Genomic DNA, 23,096 nt, shown 5'->3' on the forward strand with positions numbered 1-23,096 from the left:
TTGGACTTTTTTTTTTTTTTTAACAGATAAAAACACATTATGTGTATGTGTATGTTATAGTTCAATGGAATATATACATTAAAAAAAATTCTTCTTCTTTTTATTAAAGTCTGTTTATATGTCATGTTTTTCATTTGAAATTTTTGAATGTGTATATTACACAGTTGACATATGAAATCATTTTTCACTTCTAGTTTCCCAAAGTTAGATTTTAGATTTTTTGGATTTTAGTCTGAGGCTGGTGCTCACTAGCTGGAAACTGTGGCTTTTACAGTAACATTGGCTGGGGAAGTGAATACAGGAACTATGGAGAAACCTCAGGGATAAAAACTACATGGCAGAATTGGGCTCGGAAGGGCCTAAATGACATAGATAATTGGTTTCCAATCCTAGAGAACTACCAAGACTGCACGTTTTTGATGTCTCTCTTGTCTTTTACACCTAGTATAAAAATGTGTTTTCAGATTCAATCACATGATCAGCCAAACCACACTGCCATTTCCACCTAATTTTAATATTTGTTTTCAGTACATCTCCTGTCACTGGATTTTGTTTTGTCATGACCCTACCCAATTATTTTCATCAAATACAATGAATTAACAAAATATGAATATTATAACTGAGCACAAAAGAAAGCAAATGAAATGTATGGCAGCTGCAGTGTCCACTGCACAAGGTTTTTTGGTGCTCTTTCATAACACATCAGTACCGTCATGTGCTAAGTGAGTGGGTGGCAAGTTTCTTTAATGTGGTCAGGAACACATTTAGGATACACAAGTTTTTACATTACACATGCAAAGGGGTTAACATTATTTTATGTTTTACTACATGCATCTCCTTATGTGGTGTCAGTGAACTTGTATATAAAAAAAAATGACATGACATGCATCGTTCTCTACTTCAGGCAACTTCAAAGTAAATGTTTTACATCTTATACATACATACATTCATCTCCCTATCAGTGCAAATGTAACTTACAAGCTGTTAAAAAAAAGTGTATTATGATCAGTTAAGCACTGGCTCAGGTGTAGGTACCACAAAACAGGAAGGTTCTAAAAGCACAGGATTAGAGACAATTACCACTTGACAAGCTGATGACTATGATAGGCCAAGCTCCGTGGCCACTAGAGCTTGGTGTGTTTCATCTTTGATTTCCTTCAAAGTATTTCTACAATTCAGTCCTTTTTTATTTTGATGTATTTTCAGCTTGATGTTGGCATTTGATAGATTTTAACTTGAAATATTCATATTGCTTCTGAAGTTGTTTTGGTGAATCCTTTTTGATTCTTAACCTCTATTTCTTTGTCCCCTTGGAAAGACTTGACACATTCTGAAACACAGAGAACAATATGTCATTGTAATCAGTTCCTAACAACCTAACAGGTGAAAATAACTATTAGTTGAACAAAATTAAAAATATCAATTATAATATCAAAATATTAAACAAATAATGCATCCATGCTTCCAAAAAATATGCTTCTATAGTTAATGCAATACGATCCAAGTTAGTAATGTAGTCTAGTAATGATCTGATATGGGAAGTATAACAAATCATAAATACTGATATGCAACCTAAAGGGCAGGGACACACTTAACGACTAGCTGAAACATTCTAAGATTGAATCGAACACACTTATAATTTTAAGTGCTGGCTGTAAACACAAACTGAAAGCAACTGGCTCTGACGCATGTAGCTGTGATCAAGGTGTAAGTATCAAATTACATTCAAGACTTACAGATTTGTAGTGTGTTCCTGTCTTAACTAATTTTACATCTCAGGGGACACTATGGGGAACAGTATACCCACGCCACCATGCTGAGGGGAGTGCAGGCCAGGATCCATGGCGAGCACTAAGTACCAACTCTACCATTTCTACCAGTTGCCCCTGGGACGTTTAGACGGCTGTCTGTGACAGTACCCCTTACAGCCAAAGGCCTAATCTACATACCCAACTTAATCGTTAAGACCTTGGCCCGGAGTAAAGCTGAAAGCTTGGAATCAGAAAAAGATTCCTTTAAAAGGATACGGCTAAGAACCTTGCATTTTATACCAAGTCATAAAGGGGCTATTGCATGCTTTCGCATAAGCTTGCAGAAGGAGCTGTATCAACAGATCCCTAGTAGCAAAACCCTGTTTAGATAGGTATCCGAGAACACATAGGTGGAGTGGCACCCAAGATGAACGGAGTTCAAGAAAGGGCACGAAGCAACCGTGTTAAGCCCTCACCATATAGGATTTTAGAAAGAACACAGAGCACTAGCGTGCAAACTTACCACAGTGTGGATTTCAGAAAGACTTCACGTGCACACTTACCATAGCATGGATTATCAAGTACTGTTCTAAGGAGGGGCTCTTGTGGCACTCTGATAGAGCAGCTCATAGATAGAATGGTGCATCTCAACACAGTATATTTGAGAGTCATCAACTCAATCTGTGGAAGTAATGCTGGAGCGCTCTGGGGAAAAAACAGAGAACTCAGTCTCATATGAGAGGAGAACTCTGAATTCAGAGTAGCACACTCATAGGCGACCCTTCTTGGAAAAGGGGAGTGCTGCTAAACTACCACGAGAATCGCCCAAGTAGCCCCTCATGTTGATGGAAGCGATGCTTGAAGTGTATAAACAAATACACACTGGCTGAATGGAGCCTAAGGAACAAAGGTCTAATCATCTCAACAAAGGGAACGAGGCGGAGCGCGTACATAAATTTACAGGATCCATAGAGGATTTAAGAAAGTGCTCAGAGTCTTGCGTGCACACTTACCACTTACAGTACGTGGATTTTAGAAAGTGGATAGTAGAAAGTGTTCACATGCACACTAACCACCATGTGGTTTTCAAAAAGTACTGTACACAGAGCTTAGCATGTTCCTAAGCATCGCAGAGGCGCTGAACCGCACAGGACAGGCAAGCTCAAATTTTACAAACCTCTGGGAGGGGAGCATAACCTGAGGCAGCACATACAAGAAGACTTCTCTAACTGCCACCTCCACTTCCCGCTGGATGCAACAGCACAACTAAGTGGCCAGGAGACCCCTCAAGGTGACCTGGCTGGACATCCATGGAATGGCAGTGCTGTGACAGGCCTGATGATCAAGGAGGCCCACAGAAACCTGTGATCTCTGCCGCCTATTACCAGAACATGAAGTCGGATGGCTGGTGCTGATGAGTGTTTAGTAATTACTGTAACTGAGCACTGCAAAGGAAACTCACAGAGTTTATTAGTAGACACATAACCACCAGCAATTTAATACACAAGTATATACAGAAAGGGTTACATACTCACCCACCCTACTGCGCTGGAGCCCCTCTCAAGGGGTGCCTTCTTTTAGTCTGGACCAAAATCTCCAAAGGGAACGAGTAGATACCTCGGTATCGCTCTGATTTGGACGAGAACGCTGCCTCATCTGGATCACATCCCTTAGGTTCTGCTTACCTCCTCGTGACCCATGATTCTTCTTACCCCTGCCCACAGGTGGGGGAGGAGCTGCTTTCGTGCATCGAATCGATGCACAACTCTAATGCCGAAACCGACGGATTCAAGAAGAAAACAGAAATGGAAAGCTCACCTGAGCTGGAGGGCTGCAGTCATAAATATAACGCTCGTCGAGGCGGCCTCACGGCATCACCTTGTTATTTTATTTTCATGGCAAGTCCAACTCAGAAGTGGCGTGATCCATAACCTCCAATGGCTCTACATACGCAGGGCAGGAGGATTGAGAAGGCTCAGCCTCAGCTTCTTCACCATCCTCAAAAATATCCTGCTTTTCCCTGGTAAAAACCCAACAGGGCACTAACCTCAGTATCAGAAAGTGTTAAAGATATAACATCATCCTCCCGAGGCTCTCTCTCGTACTCCACCATTACGAGCAAGAAAAGGAAAATCCCTCTCTAAACTCACAAGCAAATTCTCTGCCGTGCCTCAGCAGTGGCGGGTCCTGAACCAAGCAGATGGCCACCTTTTTTTATTTTTTAACTCGGAAAGAGAGACGAACGAGTGCGGAACTTTTTCATTGAAAAAAACGCTCACAATGCACACAGATTGCATCTTCAAAGACATTGTGTGCGTGCTCTTCACCCAATTAAATGATGCACGTGTCATCGGGTGTCAAATAACGCCAACAAGGATGCACACATTGTCTATGATAGACAGAGAAAGATCGCTCTTACTGGTTCTTTCAGATGCATGCTTCAAACAGAACAGTCAGTGAAGACGAAGAAGAGAAAAAAAAAAAAAAAAAAACTGGACAAGCTCTGAGAGAGGGTTGTTAAAATCAATTTCCTATTTTCGTTTTCGAAACATGTGTTGGTTGATTCGTGCAATAGATTTTCGAACATAAAGTGACAGTCGACATGGTCACAGTTTTAGTCTAGACGGGAGAAGCGATGGGAAAAGATCTGGCAACAGTTTTTCCAGAGTTAAAGCGGCGTTGAGCTGTTTTTATGAATTTTTTAGATGTATTATGGTGCCCGCACCCATATGACTTTGAACAGTGGCCGCAAACATTTTGTTTACAGCAGCCGCAGCCATCATTACCAAGTGCAAACCGTTGATTCTGACAGTGACTGAGAGGAGATGAAGCGAATGCACAGGCCGTAGTGTGACATACGTGTAAACAAAAATGATGTCACAGGGTTTTTAAAGAAAGAACATAGCCTTCATTTGTATGTAGGCCTAGGCAAATTATATATTTACAATGCTTACTAAAATATAATTACAATTATTTTTATTGCTTTTGTATTCGTTGTTTGAAGAGTAAAAAAAAAAAAAAAAGGTTGGTCTTAACACAAATGTACAACCGGCAAGTCGGTCGGACTAAAAGCAAAAAAATTAAATAAAATTTGAGTCACTCCTAAATTGACAGGGTTTGTCGGGTTATGGCAAACAAGAATATTTTTAAGGATGGCCTTACTGTTGTTTACATCCCACCACAAGAAGACACTGGCTTGGCTTTATCTAAGCTTCATGATTCGCACAGCAGCAACATCAGCAAACATCCTGGCACTACTATTATCATCGCTGGTGTAACAGAAATGAGTCGAACCAGACAAATTAAAGAGTCTATCAAAGCTTTGTGCATTGAAACACGAGCGGAATTCCTCAGGAAGTCATAAATCAGTTCTTCTAGTGCCACAAGAACCAAGCAAGATGACCAACCAACTTGTTCACACAACAGCTTTCAACATTAACACCACTGGAACAATTATTTACAATTTCAATTCGAAGAAGAGAAATTTGGTGTCAAATTTGTTGTTTGTAATTGAAATGCAACGCTGGACATCACATGGAAACCCATGAGTTAAACACTTCCATTGACTTCCCCCCACCTAGCAGAACCAGACTGAAATTCCTAAGGGGGAAGGGATTTTGTCTCCACAGAAGTATTTGTCAAGAGAATGGCAAAGAAACTGCTTTTTGTACATGTATATGGACCAGAATGAACGCAAAAAGACTTATAAATGAATCAGTCCATCGCTTCACGCCATATTCATTTATGTGTAACCCACACATTTGACTATCATGTTATAATCACTTATTGTGTATGGTTTTTTTTTATAACTATGGGATAGCTGAAGGATACATAGTCATGTCTGGTATGTGTGTGATTGAATTTTCTTGCTTGATATTGTCCTGACAATCATTTATTTGTAAAATATATCATAACCTGGTAATAGGAATCATGTCCAAAATTAGACCCTGCAAGGCAGGAAAATTCGGACCACAGGCTTGGTAAGATAAACAAATGATTTATGATACCCCCGAGCCAAGACAATATCTGATTGGTCAAGACAACATTTGAGGTGTGCCCAACAGGCCACTTTAAATACCTAGGACACCATGAAATCTGGCTTTTAGTCTCTAGCTTTTAGTCTCCAGCTCTGCTGCTATCAGTCATGCCAGTTTCTAGTCTCTAGCTATGCTTATGCTTCTAGCCATGCTGTTTAATCATCACTGTTCTTTGAGCGTGGTTCCAGCGTGCTTCGGCCTGCAAGCCTGCTGCTACTTAGCCACGATGAGAAGGAACACAACCTAGTCTCGTCAAACTTTATTTATTTTCTTTTCCGTTTGAGAGTTTCGTGTTCTGAGTTAAGTTTTGTAACGTCGAGTCTCCGACGTCTGACCTCGGGTGCCCGTTCAACTTCAACCAGCGCACACGACTCTGGACCTTCAGCAAACGCCCAACAACCACGGGCTTCCCAAGACGTCACTTCAGCCACTACTGAACTTCCAGCCAATCAGCGACATCGGGATACCCCTTTCAACGAGAGTCCCTTTCACAGGAAACGAAGGCAATGTATCCCCAGATTTTGTTGTGCTGGTGTATCTAATATAATTTTAACCCCATTGAGGAACTCAATGCGAGCGTTAATTAAGTGATTGATGGCTGCTCATGTCTATGCAGTTTAACATATTGCTGTAAACTTGGGATTCCATATTTCCATTCTCTTCAACTCATCTTTCCCTAACTTTATATCTTCCTGCAACTTGTGTGAATGTGTGAGTGCGTGCGTTTATGTGTTAAATTAGTTTATATGTCTTAGATTTATCAAATAAAGCCTTATTCATATTGAAAAGAGAAGTATCTTGTGTTTTGTGCTTAAAAATTAATGTCTTAAACTGCCGATCTTGTTACTGTGCTAATTGATAGTGTTTCACTATAGTTTGGATATTAGTATCCAGCGCAGATTTGATGTTAAACGGCTTGTTCACTGAATCGCAGGGCGTCTCAGTGACCAGCCGTGAAACAGTGATTCTGTTCAAATTCCCTTTAAAATCTTAAATGATTCCCTTTGAGCTAAATTGACCTGTTTGCTAAATTGACCTGTAAATGCTATTTGTGCCATACACAATTTTTATTGCTAAAAATCATCCAGTATCCTTGTTATTTTTAGCATTAATATATAAAAATACAAATTTCTAAAACAAAAATGTTTAAAATAGTTCTCGGATAAATATTTTAGAATATAGTTGGTCTCATTCTTTTTCACTGGCCGAATAGTATTTCAATTGTTTTAAACAAATCAAATACAATTTAATTTATGCAGTTTTGCTGATAAGGTGAACATCTTTTAGTTATTTTTAGCCTATATTTATTGCAGTGTAAACATTGACTGATTTGGCGCATAACTGACAAAGAAGCCAATTAAAATAAAACAAAAAACATGCAATTTACCATTTTCTTCAAGTTGTATCTTTCAAATATAGTGGTATTTTTCATAATGTTGTGGAGATGACTTCACACGACATCAACAGCTTCGTGCAGTAAGCTATTATCATTGGACATATTCAAACCGGACAATGGATCATTGGACCACTGAATCCAGCAATGTCTGCCATAATATCGAAGCAAGTGCACATCATTGATCAATGTTCTCACTTATTAGTTTCTCATAGCATGAGATTTGCAGTTTAGTTTAAAGATGAATTATTGTGCACCCATAGCACTCCTCACTGTCCTTAAAATGGCATGCCATGGGAAAAGTGATAAAGCGCATCTACTAAATATTTCTAAATTCATATCATTTGTTTAACTTCTGCATAACAACTTTATGTATTTTCAGTGCTTATCTCCATTAATGAGAGTGAAATATGTAATGTAAATGGGTATATTGAAATGACAACAGATTTAAAAATCATTGTTTACTTCATTACTTTTCTCACTCCAGGAAAAAGAGTACATACACATGGTCTAGAATGTCCGTAAGGTGCATTCGTATTTACGGCAATTGTATTTTTTAGAAATCCCGATATGTGCGTACAAAATTGCATACACACTTGCCTATGCCTATTTTGTGCGTACGCAACATTTTTAAATGAGACCCCATGTACTTTTCGCTTATAATACCACTCCTCACCAAGCTACGGGGGAGTACACTTTGCCAGGAGCATAGGCTCCCAGGCGACTTTCTGCTTGGTAGAGTTCAGGAGCAGCTGGCAGGTAGTGATCATCTATGTGTCCTGGAGCATTAAGAATGGTTACAGATGGCTTTTGAGGGTGCTCATGAACGATTGAGGACTGATCGCTGAAAGGCCAGGCATTATCTGCAGGTACGAGAAATGGCACTGAATAAGGGTCAGTTGGTTTATCTCCACTATAGTGTGTGAGGTTGACATTAAAATCCATGACCTATGGAGCTCAGTGGTTTACCAGACTTGTATCAGAATTGCCCCTACAACAGATTTAAGTAAGACAAAACATGTGGACTGATACTTGCTGGAACCTCAGATTAGCAAGAACACCTCCCCCGTGTTACAGGATATTCCATTAGTGGAACCTGTGCTGCCCCGGGAAGAGGAGTTAGATGAGGGAGACTTGTTTATACTGGTGCCAGAAACACTCCAGGTTAGTAGTAGGCAAGCAGCTTGGGGTAATGTCCAGTCCATTCCTCAGGGGTTTGGTTAAGTCCAGGGAGCAGGGGAAATGCCTGAGACAAGGGTGAACATGCAGCCGGTAATGAATCCTCCTTTAAGTTCTGCTGTGATGGGTAAGAGAGTGATGAACAGGACTGTAAGGAGTACATCTGGGCAGCACTCTAATGTACATCATCTGCCACGATCATTGGGGGCAGGTACAATGTCTAGTATAGAGGGTAGTACAGCTGTTGCCTGGTTCTGGCCTTGGGACTGAAGATTGAGGTTATTGTTTAGTTCATCGTCGGGGCAATGATGCAGAAGCCGGTGTGGATTGTGAGCATATGAGTTAGGTAAATGATGGTGATTGATACTTGTGATCACCAATGAGCGACAAGTGCTTCCTATTTTAGAGCTGGTTGATTGCAGTCTGTTATGCGTCACCTTCGGATACTTCCCTTTATTTTGTTTGTTGACATTGGTTTCAGCCTGTCTTATGGCTAACTAACAAAGAGAATTGCTTCTGTTGTCAGGTTTTCTTAAGACTTTTAGTTCATTTTTATTTTGGGGTGGGGGATCATTTATTTGATTATTGGAGTCGGTGTACAGACTACTTGGTTGTTCCGTGCGAGTCCTGTGTACCTCCTAGTTTGAAACAAGTTTTTTGTTTGTTTTTCTTATTTTTTTGAATAGTTGTATATTGTTGATTGTGATTTATTTGTGAGCATATCCCTCATTATTTGCTTCATTATGAAACTGTGACTCTATCTATCTGATTTCATTTACTTATTTATTTATTTTAGGAGCTGGGGTCTCACAGGTGAAGGATCTTTTATGTTGGTGGTGGTGTTGCTCCAACGTTTGTGGTGGGACACATTTGAAGTGCTCGGGTTTGTGATCTGAGTGCACGGTGGTGCGTGTGGAAGTTTGCTTTTGGATAACTTGTGTTGGTGATCACATAAAATATGTTTCTAAATAAATACACAACAATCATCTATTTATTTAGTAACATGGAACACATGACAGGAACACAAAACAAGGCAAAATATAAAAATAAAAGACATAAACACCAACAAAACCAACCATGACACAACATCTCCAAGATGCTTCGAGAAACCTACCTGCAAAGCTAACTGAAGAACTTTGCTCAAGTGCTCCTAGGGAAAATAAGCTTTAAACACAAAGGATTGTCAAAGCAAATGTTGATTTAATTGAGTTAATTGATAAAGAAATTGATTTATGACATTATTTTTCATAGCATCCTCATTTTACAGAATTTTAAACAAGTGCCTAAAACTTTTAACAATACTGTAGCTTTATAGGTAAGTTTCTTGAAGCATATTGGAAAGGTTGCCACAGTTCTTCTTGAATTCTGTCATCGATTGTTCTGTTTCTTCTTGTAATTTCAGACAGACTGGATGACGATGAGGTCAGATCTCTGTGTGGAGCACTTGCTCTTGTCACACTTCTTGTGCAAACAAAAATCTCACTGGAATATTACAAGTAGTGGCACAATGAAATTTAAACTGATATTTCCTACTGACACTACAGCAAAATATAGAAATAACTGACTTATTGACTGACTTAAAATACTAATGTATAATAATTTAATAATTTATAATAATTTTGCCCACAACTCTCTCTCTCTCTCTCTGTCTCTCTCTCTCTCCCTCTCTCTCTCTCTCTCTCTCTCTCTCTCTCTCTCTCTCTCTCTCTCTCTCTCTCTCTATATATATATGTATATATATAATATGAGATAACATACAAATATATATATATATATATATATATATATATATATATATATATATATATATATATATAAGATCATGTAATTCTGATCTCAATTTTAGAGAAAAAAAATACTGTTTATATAAATAACACACAATGAAATGTATCTGTGTAAATCTTTTTGCTCTAATAAAACTGGAACTTCCAATCTTCAGAGTTTTGCTTTTTAATTTTATTTAAATTTAGATAATCAAATTAGTGTGACTATTCCACTCCTACTTTACCTCCTCTTTGAGGTAATTGGTTATGCTCGTAATCATTCATCCATATAAATTTTGTCTATAAAAGTGTAAATAGACTATCATTCAGTTGCATTTGCAGTTGCCGTGGAGCACAATCTTTGGGATGCTTCTCTTTCTTTACACAATCCTGCTTTTACATCAGCTTCATACAAGGGCAGGAAACACTCTATGCCGAAAAATGGGAGACCCTAAGTACCCGCTGATTTCCAAGAATGGAGACATAACCATTGGAGCACTTTTTCCAGTCCACAGCACAGAGACAGTACCTTCATTTGAATTTACAAAAAAACCTCAGCCTCTCTCATGCTCCAGGTTTGTTACATTTATACATTGAAACTTTACGGGAGAAAATGTATTTAAAATAATTAAATGCATTATAAATATAAATTCACATTATAACAGCAATATTTAATATTATGGTCTTTCAAGCCATAAAAATAAATAAATAAATAATGCAGTCATTCCCTTCTCCACCTTATTATTGAATGATTGATTGATTAATCAGAATATAGTTGCTATTTAGCCTTCTGATTTAATGTTTATTTTCACAGTGTGAATCTGAGAGATTTTCGCCTGGCACAAATTATGATCTTTGCCATTGAAGAGATTAACAGAAGTGAACATTTGCTCCCAAATGTTTCTATTGGTTATCGAATATATGATACCTGTGGTTCAAGACTGTCTACCATGAGTGCAATTATGGGACTGATGAATGTTCAGGAGTTTGGAGAAGAAGGAAGATGTACTGGACAGTCTCCTTTGCATGCTATAATAGGAGATTCAGAGTCCACTGCCACAGTGATTCTCTCTAGAACTACAGGACCTTTTAAAATTCCAGTGGTAAAGTGCAATAACACCAATGTTTGACATAATCAGTGATGACGGATTCACTGTTTTCTGTGTTTTCCTTCTTTCTTTTTTCAGATAAGTCATTCAGCTTCATGTGAATGCCTCGGTAATAGAAAAGATTACCCTTCATTCTTCAGGACTACGTCTAGTGATTACCACCAGAGCAGAGCACTTGCATACTTGATCAAGGATTTAGGCTGGTCTTGGGTTGGAGCTGTGAACAGTGACAATGAATATGGAAACTATGGAATGGCAATATTTCTGAACATAGCCCGGGAGGAAGGGATTTGTGTGGAGTACTCAGTAAAATTCTACCGAACAGAAATAGAAAAACTCCAGAAAGTGGTAGAAAAAATAAAAAAAGGCACTGCTAAAGTGATTGTTGCATTTGTTTCGTTTCTTGAGATGGGTTTACTTATTGATCAGCTAAGCATTCAAAACATTACAGGCTTTCAAATGATTGGAGTGAAGTCATGGATAACTTCAGAAAATTACATCACTCCTCACAGCTTTCGTGTGCTAGGAGGGTCACTGGGGTTTGCAATGAGAAAAATCAATATTGAAGGGTTTTCAGAATATGTTACAAAATCATTCTGGAAAACAGCCATCCCATGCTTACACACTGAGTGGAATTCTTCTCAATATGCATTAAGTTGCAGAAAATATGATGATCTACTTGTGGTGAAAAATTACAATGAAGATGTGACTGAACACAGATATTCAGCCAATGTCTATGAAGCAGTTTTTGCTGTGGCTCATTCACTACACAGTCTGCTCAAATGCAAAGAACAAGAAGGTTGTGAGAAAGGCCTGACAATACAACCACACCAGGTAAAGATAAAACACAGATAAACAGAAAGGAAGAAAAGAGGGTAACAGTATGTATGGTGAACAATGCATTAAAGTACCTCAATGATAATGCAAAAAAAAAAAATATATATATATATATATATTTATTATTATTTTTTCATTAGGTGGTTGAGGCTCTGAAAAAAGTAAATTTCACCGTAAGGTTTGGCGATCGTGTGTGGTTTGACAGCACTGGTGCTACAGTGGCCCAATATGAAGTTGTAAACTGGCAGCAGAACTCAGATGGATCATTCCAGTTTAAGCCGGTGGGATACTATGATGCCTCTTTCCCCCCTGGTCAACGCTTTGTACTCAACACTGAAAACATAATCTGGGCTGGAGGAAAGTTGCAAGTAAATAACCCTTTGGTAAAATAATGTTTGATTAAATTGAAGGAAGACAAACAAACGAATGAATGAATGAATAAATATTGCTGTATCAACATTTAGAAAATACATAAATTATACAATACTATATGGATAGATCAAAGACAAACTTTGCCTTTACTGAAATATCTGCACTCATATTATTATGTAAGTAATAATGTGTCACTTTGACTCAACATCTCTGTGAGTCTACACTTTGAATTTTCTTTGTTTTAAATATGAAATCCTAGAAAATATGTATATTCAGAACATGATATTTGTTTAATTTCTATAATACTTTAAATTTGATACTTTTACATACAATTCAATTAAAATATATATTATTATTATTGTTGTTTTTACTAAAAAGAAGGCTTTACTATCATGTTTTAACAATTTATCCCATTCTTGCTGAATAAAAGTATTAATTAAGAAAATAAATAAATAAATACTGACCGAAAACTGTATTTTATATTGGTACAAAATATTTATATTTAAAATAAACATTGTTATTTGTATTATATATATATATATATATATATATATATATATATATATATATATATATATATATATATATATATATATATATATATATATATATATATATGTATGTATATATGTATTATATATATAAAATAGGCGTCATGGGCAATAAAATAAGTACATTAATGTATTATTAATAATAATAATAATAATAATAATAAATTCTTACTGAACCCACATTTCTGAATGTTAGTGTATATACTTTTTCCCATGTAGAAGCCAAGGTCTATGTGCAGTGAGAGCTGTCCTCCTGGCACCAGAAAGGCTACACAGAAAGGAAGACCTGTCTGCTGCTATGACTGTATTCCATGTGCAGAAGGGGAAATCAGTAATGAGACAGGTAATTCTCAACTCTGTTCGTGTCTACCCTCTTGCATTGCACTTAGCAAATGATAAAAAAATAAATAAATACAAATCTGTCTTTTTATCTCTATCTATACCCTAACTAAAATGATTGCAACTTCCTTTCCAGATTCGAATAACTGCAAGCAGTGTCCAGGGGAATACTGGTCTAATGCTGAGAAAAATAAGTGTGTGTTAAAGGCTGTAGAGTTTTTGTCATTCACAGAAGTTATGAGTATAGTGCTAATCTTTTTCTCACTGTTTGGAGTAGGAATAACTGCGCTAGTTGCCTTCCTGTTTTACAGCAAAAAGGACACTCCCATAGTAAAAGCCAACAACTCGGAGCTAAGCTTCCTGCTGCTTTTCTCTTTGACTCTATGTTTCCTCTGTTCACTTACTTTCATCGGTCAGCCAACTGAATGGTCATGTATGTTGCGTCACACAGCATTTGGGATCACTTTTGTCCTCTGTATCTCCTGTGTTCTGGGAAAAACAATAGTGGTGTTAATGGCCTTCAAGTCTACACTTCCAGGAAGTAATGTCATGAAATGGTTTGGGCCTGCACAACAGCGACTCAGTGTTCTTGCCTTTACACTTATACAGGTTTTTATCTGTGTGCTTTGGTTAACAATATCTCCTCCATTTCCTTACAAAAATATGAAATATTATAAGGAAAAGATCATACTTGAGTGCAGTCTGGGTTCAACTATAGGTTTCTGGGCTGTGCTCGGTTATATTGGCCTACTGGCTGTCTTGTGCTTCTTTCTGGCTTTTCTGGCTCGCACATTACCTGATAACTTTAATGAAGCCAAATTCATAACATTCAGCATGATAATATTCTGTGCTGTATGGATCACGTTTATTCCAGCTTATGTCAGTTCTCCTGGCAAATTCACTGTAGCTGTGGAGATTTTTGCTATTATAGCCTCAAGCATTGGTTTACTATTATGCATATTTGCACCTAAATGTTATATTATCCTGTGTAAGCCTGAACAAAATACAAAGCACCATGTTATTGGAAAAACACCACCAAAGTCCTATTGAGAATTAAACTATTATTATGTAAGAATTGTTGTTCTTGTTGCTGCTGTAGTTTGCATATAAAGATAAATATGAAAAAAAAAAACTTACATGATTCTTTACATTTCACAATACAACTATACAGAATAATCAAACCATCTTTTTTCCTCAACACTTTAGTTGCATCCAAAATTATGCTCTACACTCCATGTAGTGTATAAAATTTCATTTTCAGAAAGGAATAATAATGGTATACAGATTCAAACAATAAACTTGAAGCAGAAGCAAGTTCAGGAAATTTGGACATGTGTAGTGAATAGCCTACTTCAGACAGATATACGTTACTCATGCTTCGTGGGAGGCTTTTCATTGCAAGTTAAGTGAATTTATATATATATATATATATATATATATATATATATATATATATATATATAGTTTATTTTATAAAAGTTTATTTGCATAGCGCATTTTATTATACAAATAGTTGCAAAGGAACTTTGAAATTATGTTTCTACAGGTTTAAGTATCTTTTAATAATAGTTATTTCTACATTTGGCAGAAATGTACAGAAAAATCAACTAAAGACTTAATCAAACAGAGAATACATACTAGTAACAGCAATTATTATATGATGCAATCAAACTTAAAGCAACATTTGGTAGTTCTGTATGTTATTTCAGGTTCGGCATCATCCGAGGCCTTCTGAGGGGTTGGCATCATCTCTTTTCAGGTGTTATAGATCCAGACTGAAACTTGTGTAAATCCTGTGGTAGAAACAGCGAGAAAAAAAAAAAAAAAAGAGAGACATAATTAGCATAGCTGCCATTCCAAAAAAGTACAATTAATTAGCCATTCCAAAAAAGTACAATTAATTAGTTTTAACCCAAGCTAAAGACTAATAATGCACATTTTATCAGATATAACTGCAGTCCAACCTTATGAGATGCATTATTTGAATGCCTGGCCAAAGAGATGTCTTTAATTTAGGTTTAAATAAGAAGACTAAGAATGTGTCTGAACCCCTAATGTCATCAAGAAGGCTATTCCTGAATTTGGGAGTCAAATTAAAAAAAGCTGGACAAAATTCCAGAGTTTTGTGACCTCAGTGAGCATGATGGATTGTAGCTTGATAGAAGACTAGTTAGGAACACAGGAGCTAAACAAGTATGGGCCTTATAGGTAAGTAACTGATATAGTGAGTTAACACTTATAGTTATTAAGTTATAGTGAGTAACTTAATAGTTAGCCAGTGCAGACATTCTAAAATTAGGGTAATATCATCATGTTTCCTTGACTTGGTAAGGACTCTAGCCACTCCATTTTGGACTACCTGTAGCTTGTTTATTGAAGATATGGGACAACCACCTAGCAGTGCGTTAAAATAGTATAGAATCCACCCATTCTCTACTAGAGGAGAGGAAGAATTGTATAAACGTGTTAAATAATCTAAACCAACAACCTGTATGTTAGACCCTATACCCCTAAGCTCCAAAAAAGAGGTGCTTCCAGAAGTCATAGATCCTCTTCTGACTATTATTAATTCATCATTGTCATTAGAATATGTCCCCAAAACCTTCACATTGGCTGTTATTAAGCCTCCAATCAAAAAACCACAACTTGACCCCAAAGAACTAGTTAATTATAGACCGATCTCAAATATCCCTTTTCTGTCCAAGATACTAGAAAAGGTGGTATCCTCACAATTATATTCCTTCTTAGAGAAAAATGGTATGTGTGAGGATTTCCAGTCAGGATTTAGACTGTATCATAGTACTGAGACTGCTCTCCTTAGAGTTACAAATTACCTGCTCTTATCATCTGATCGTGGTTGTATCTCTCTATTAGTTTTATTGTATCTTAGTGCTGCGTTTGACACAATTGACCACAATATTCTTTTGCATAGACTTGAACACTTTGTCGGCATTACTGGAAGTGCATTAGCATGGTTTAAATCATACTTCTATGACCGCCATCCATTTGTAGCAGTGAATATAGATGTATCATATCGATAACAAGTGCAGTTTGGAGTACCTCAAGGCTCAGTACTATGGCCGCTACTCTTCACGCTTTATATGTTACACTTGGGAGATATCATCAGGAAACATGGTGTTAGGTTTCACTGTTATGCTGATGATACTCCACTCTATATTTCTTCGGGGCCCGGTGAAACACACCAATTTGAAAAACTAATGGAATGCATAGTCGATTTAAAAAACAACTGGATGACGAGTAATTTCTTAATGCTAAATTCTGAAAAAAAAAAACAGAGGTGTTAATTATAGGACCTAAAAACTCTGCATGTAATAACCTAGAACACTGTCTAAGACTTGATGGCTGCTCTGTCAATTATTCGTCATCAGTTAGGTACTTATAAAGTCCTCAATGGTTTAGCACCTCAGTATTTGAATGAGCTCCTTTTACATTTTAATCCTCTACGTCTGCTACGTTCTCAAAACTCAGGCAATTTGATTATACCTAGAATATCAAAATCAACTGCTGGCGGCAGATCCTTTTTCTATTTGGCGCCTAAACTCTGGAATAACCTACCTAACATTGTTCGGGAGGCAGACACACTCTTGCAGTTTAAATCTAGATTAAAGACCCATCTCTTTAACCTGGCTTACACATAACATACTAATATGCTTTTAATATCCAAATCCGTTAAAGGATTTTTAGGCTGCATTAATTAGGTAAACCGGAACTGGGAACACTTCCCATACCACCAGATGTACTTGCTACATCATTAGAAGAATGGCATCTACGCTAATATTAGTCTGTTTCTCTCTTATTCCGAGGTCACCGTAGCCACCAGATCCAGTCTTTATCTAGATCAGAGGGTCACTGCAGTCATCCGGATCCAGCACGTATCCAGACTAGATGGGGGATGAGCACCTAGAAAGGACCTCTACATCCCTGAAAGACAGCAGAGACCACGACAACTAGAGCCCCAGATACCGATCCACAGTAAAGACCTTGTCACAGATTACCACCAGGACAGGACCACAGGAAACAGATGATTCTTCTGCACAATCTGACTTTGCTGCAGCCTAGAATTGAACTGCTGGTTTCGTCTGGTCAGAGGAGAACTGGCCCCCCAACTGAGCCTGGTTTTTCCCAAGGTTTTTTTTCTCCATTCTGTCACCAATGGAGTTTCGGTTCCTTGCCGCTGTCGCCTCTGGCTTGCTTAGTTGGGGACACTTTATCTACAGCGATATCATTGACTTGATTGCAAATAAATGCACAGACACTATTTAAACTGAACAGAGATGACATCACTGATTTCAATGATGAACTGCCTTTTAGTGATGTGTCGTTCTTGAACGATTCGTTCATTTTGAACGAATCTTTAATGTGACTCGAGAAGAACGAGTCGTCTCGGGGAGTGATTTGTTCAGTCGCGCATGCGCATTATTCGATGGGTTCTGTTCTAGTAGTAGTAATTCACCTGTCAGTCAGTGCAGTCTTGAGCCGGAAAGAGAATTGATTAGTTCATAGTTCGGGTCTATCGGGTTTTTGACTCGTTCCTTAATCACGTGACAGCCCCATACGCTTACCCAATGCAGTCTGAGCCGGAAAGAGAATTGATTAGTTCATAGTTCGGGTCTGTTGGGTTTTTGACTCGTTCCTTAATCACGTGACAGCCCAATACGTTAAACCCAGTGCAGCATGAGCCGGAAAGAGAATTGATTAGTTCATAGTTCGGGTCTGTCTGGTTTTTGACTCATTCCTCAATTACGTGACAGCCCAATACGTTAAACCCAATGCAGCATGAGCCGGAAAGAGAATTGATTAGTTCATAGTTCGGGTCTATCGGGTTTTTGACTCGTTCCTTAATCACGTGACAGCCCAATACGCTAAACCCAATGCAATTTGAGCCGGAAAGAGAATTGATTAGTTCATCTCATGACTCTTCGGGTCGAGTCATTCCTTAATCACGTGACACACGCATACGCTAAAACCATAGACAGTAAAATAATGCAGAGAATTGAATAGTTCATCTTTCGGTTCTGCGGGTTTTTCGTTCTTTTGTCCCGTGATGTGACAACATTGGCTAGAGTAATTAGTTAATTTACAACTTTCCTTAAAAAAAAAATGGGTGCGTAGTACTTATTTATTATTAGTATTATTTACTCTTACAGTAACGTGATGCATTTCTGGTTTCAAATTGTTGCTTTTAATTTCTGTCATGGTGGTACTTTTCCATAACACTGAATGTGGAAATAAAGAGTTGGTTATGCTTAAAATTTTGATCTTTTTTCTGTCTGTTTGTTTGTTTGTTTTTGTTTAGTTGTGCAGTTATTAAATCAGATTATCTGTGTAAACCATACTTTTGTAACATATGACACTTTATAAACATTAAAAACACTGTACATACTTTTGAATTGTTGTTTATTGTTTATTTTTGTGCCAGAAAAGCTTTGTAACAAAGAGGACAACTATTCCAAAATAAATTAAAATAATAAAAATGTAAATAATTAAAAATGAAATTAAAATTAAAAGATAATAAAGCCACAGGGTCTAAAAACCTTAACAAATGAACTTTAAAAGTACAATATATATAAAAAGAAAAACTAAATATTGCACAACAAGCTTTGCTTTTTTTACATAATAATTTTAAATGAATGCCTTTTAAAATAAATAAGACTTTTGTGCCAAAATAGAAACTTTATATCAAAGAGGATAACTATTCCCAAAATAATTTTAAACCATTTGAATACAAAATTAATGAAAATTAAGAGATACTAAAGCTACGGAGCCTTATAACAATAACAAATTACCTTTAAAATCACAACATCAAAAATATTGCACAACAAGCTAGTCTTTTTCTAAAAAAAAATAAAAATAATAAGCTTTAAAATAAATAACACACTGTGGCTATATTTTTAGGACTTGCTTTAAGGCATGTTTGCATTATAAAAAAAAAAAAAAACAAGCTCCCTGACCTTGGATGGGCTGAGTCTGTGAGTTCTTCTGTCTGAGATAATCTGCCCAGTTTTAGAAAAAAAAAATTCAGATGGCACGGATGTGGCCACAATGCAAAGTCTTGTCTTTGTGACTTCAGAAAGGCTTTTGTATACTGGTGAACATCTCCTCCACCAGGCCAGAGTGGCTCTGCAAGGTTGGCATCTCCATCATAGCATCTGAGGTCTTAGAAGAGGTAGCAGAAGGCCTCAAACTTGCTAACCTCTCATCAAAGTCTTCCCAAAACATGGCCCCGGCCTGCACTGGCAGTCGCACCAGGATCTGAAACTCCTCACTCTGAGCTCCAACTCCAAACTCCTATCATAACCTTAATTTTTTAAACTAACATTAATAATTCAAATTCAAAATGTTATTTGCTTTTAATGTATGTCATTATGTCCTTTTTTGAGCAATCTTCTTATACATATATTACACCAATATGTCAAGTCTGCCTAGGAAAAGCAATTATTATACCAGCAAACTCAAAATTGGAGTAAAAATTAACAAACTAGTCTATAAATACTTTTTTATTGTAAGCTTGGATTATTATATTATTATATAGCCTAGTGTTTATTTACCGATAGACAGTCAAGAAGACAAATTAATCAAAATTTTATTTATAACAGGGTTTTATTTATTTATAAAATAATAACAAACCACAGATCCTCAACAAACAGTAACAAAAACACAGTGACAGAAATGTCAGAAATAGCGCATGGGGCTGTCACGTGATTAAGGAACGAGTCAAACTCGACCTGAAAGACTCGTGAGATGAACTAATCAATTCTCTTTCCGGCTTAAACCCGAAGACTTCTTGTCAGATAAGAGGTGAGATGAGATAATCACAGACTGAAGACCCAGGTAAAGATTGAATATTTTTTTCTTTATCTTATAGCATTTTAGTTTTGTATTGTTTGTAGTGTGATCAACGTTTGCATAAGTACTAGATGTGTTGGGGAGGTAGCACTTAATATTTTAATAACATTTCGCTAACATGAACAAAATGAACGAAATGACTCGAAAAAAGATTCGTTCATTTTGCTGAACGAGACTCAAAAGTCCGAGTCGGTAAAATGATCCGAACTTCCCATCACTACTGCCTTTAACTGTCAATTTGCATATTGACACATTGTTTTCCTAATGAATGTTGTTCAGTTGCTTTGACGCAATGTATTTTATTTAAAGCACTATATAAATAAAGGTGACTTGACTTGACTTGACAATAGACAAGTTTATAGGTTATAGGTCACGAATGCGTGAACTAGCTTATCTGCATCAGAAACAGGTGACATGTTTCGTAGCTTAGCATTGTTTCTAAGATGGAAGAATGCTGTTTTTTTATTTATTTATTTATTTTACATGGAAAATATGATTTTCAAAAGACAAGTTGCCGTCTAATATAACACCCAGATTTTTGACTGTAGAGGAAGTAACATTATATCTGTCTAGTTGCAAATTGTAATCCAAGAGAATCTGTGTACTGTTTTTTTTTTTTTTTTTTCGTTCCAATAAGCAATATCTCTGTCTTATCCAAATTGAACAGAATAAACTTTTCATTCATTTTTAACTCCGTCTGTTAGCTTAGGTAATTTAGAAGTTTCATCTGGTCTTGTTGACATATATAGTTGAGTATCATTAACATAACAGTGGAAACTAATCCCATAGTTTCTTATAATATTAAAAAAGGGCAACATGCATAATGAAAATAGCAGAGGACCTAGGACAGATCCCTGTGGCATATTTTACTGGTTATAATTGAGATGACTGTCCATTTAAATAAACAAAATGTCAGCAATCGGACAGGTAGGATCTAAACTATTTTAGATAGTTTTGTAATCAATCTATGAGTATGTCATGATCTATATTTTCTGTTTATTTGTTAATCCTAGCCACTGTGCTAAATAAAAACCTTGAATTGTTTTGGTTATTTTCTATGATTTTGTGGAAATGCTCAGCCCTGGCAGCTTTTAGAATCTGTCTATAACTGGACATACTGTTTTTCCACACAATTTTAAAAACTTCCAAGTTAGTTTTTCTCCATTTGTGCTCAAAACTACGAGTTTCTTTCTTGAGAAAATGGGTATTACTTTTGTAGTACGCTTTTCTCTAACCTTTTTTTAATTTGATTTGGGCAACAGCTTGTAATTTATTAGAGAAGATACTGCATATGTTGCTAGTCATTTCATCTAGTTCATGTGTATTTATGGGTACACAGGGCAGTGGAGATAAATCAGGCAAGTCATTTGTGAATCTGTATTTGGTGGCTGGAATAATAGTTATGCCCGGACAATAACGCGGGGCCATATAGTTAATATCAGTAATATGCAGCATGCACGATACAAGGAAATGGTAAGTAAGAGCATCACTTTGAGGTACAATATTTATATCAGTTAGATTGATTCCATGCCATATCATTAAATCTAGCATATGATTAAAATGATGAGTGGGCCCAGTGATGTTTTGCTTGACTCCAAATGAGTTTATTAGGTCAGTAAACGCAAGTCCTAATGCATCATTTGTATTATCAACGTGAATGTTAAGATCTCCAACAATAAGCACTTTATCAGTGGTAACCAATGAGTTTGAGAAGAAAGAAGTCTGCAAATTATTTTAGGAAATCTGTATATGGCCCTGGTGGTCTATACACATTAACCAGAGCAAGTTACGCAATAGATTTATTTTGCATATCTGACAGTGTAACATTAAGCAGAAGTATTTCGAATGACTTAAACCTGTATCCTGCTTTCTGGGTAACACTGAGAATATCACTATATGTTGTTGCAGCACCTCCGCCAAGACCAGTCTGATGGGGCGCATGCTGATAACAGTAGTTTGATGGAGTAGACTAATTTAATGTAGACCAATATAATAATTCGGTTTTAGTCAGGTTTCAGTCAAGCAGAGTACAACAAATCTATTATATGTGATCATTCATTTACAATAACTGCTTTGGGTGTGAGTGATCTAATGTTTATGAGACCAAACTTAAAAAAAAAAATAAAAAAAAAATTGTTCATTTATTTTAGATTTTTCTTGTTTAATCACAATCAGATTTTTTTTCTTGAACCTGCATTAAATGTATATTTTGACCTCACTATTCGGGAAACAGACACAATCTTGATAGATTGGACAGCGAAATAACTTCTATCATTTAAGCGGGTAGAACAAAAGCCATCATAGCAGTTATTAGAGAATTGGCTTATAATGAAATGAGTTCACAGGCACTCAAAGCCAACTTCCACCAACATCGAATTGATGTCATATTTGCCATGTGCACCCAAGTGAACTTGCGGACACGTTGGGTATGAAGCAGGATTTAAACTTTCGCCTGGCTCCGCAAGCCTCCTGCTGACTGTGCGCACACCTTCCCAATCGGACGAGGCTTTTATACTTTTTGTGTTCAAAACAAAATCAGGCCGAAACAAAGTTTGTTTTGAGTACGTTTCAGCAGTTCGAAATAACTGACCAAAGCAAACTTTCTGGGGGAGTTCATTTTGGCTCCTTAAAACCTTTGAGCTTCCACTATATATATATATATATATATATATATATATATATATATATATATATATATATATATATATATATTAGGGCTGTCGCGATATACCGGTATTGACGATAACTGTGATATTCAAATACACAATTATCGATATCGTGTTAATTTAGTATATGAGGATATACCGGTATTAGTGATAACCGCAATATTTAAAATGAACAGTTCTCTTATGATGATATCACATGTAAATACTTGGTAACAGTACCTGGTTGAGTGCC

General features: G+C 36.7%; 1 protein-coding gene across 1 annotated transcript; it reads left to right on the plus strand.

Moving 5' to 3' along the window:
• Positions 1-10,471: 10,471 nt before the first annotated feature.
• LOC127977383 (extracellular calcium-sensing receptor-like) lies at positions 10,472-14,381 on the plus strand. Its single transcript, XM_052582262.1, has 6 exons — positions 10,472-10,698; positions 10,938-11,226; positions 11,311-12,066; positions 12,210-12,437; positions 13,212-13,335; positions 13,468-14,381. Exons 1-6 carry the CDS (start codon positions 10,490-10,492, stop codon positions 14,379-14,381), a joined length of 2,520 nt encoding a protein of 839 aa, XP_052438222.1. The 5' UTR covers positions 10,472-10,489.
• Positions 14,382-23,096: the final 8,715 nt, after the last annotated feature.

The sequence above is a fragment of the Carassius gibelio genome, chromosome B18 (assembly GCF_023724105.1).
Source record: "Carassius gibelio isolate Cgi1373 ecotype wild population from Czech Republic chromosome B18, carGib1.2-hapl.c, whole genome shotgun sequence".
NCBI classification, from domain to species: Eukaryota; Metazoa; Chordata; class Actinopteri; order Cypriniformes; family Cyprinidae; genus Carassius; species Carassius gibelio.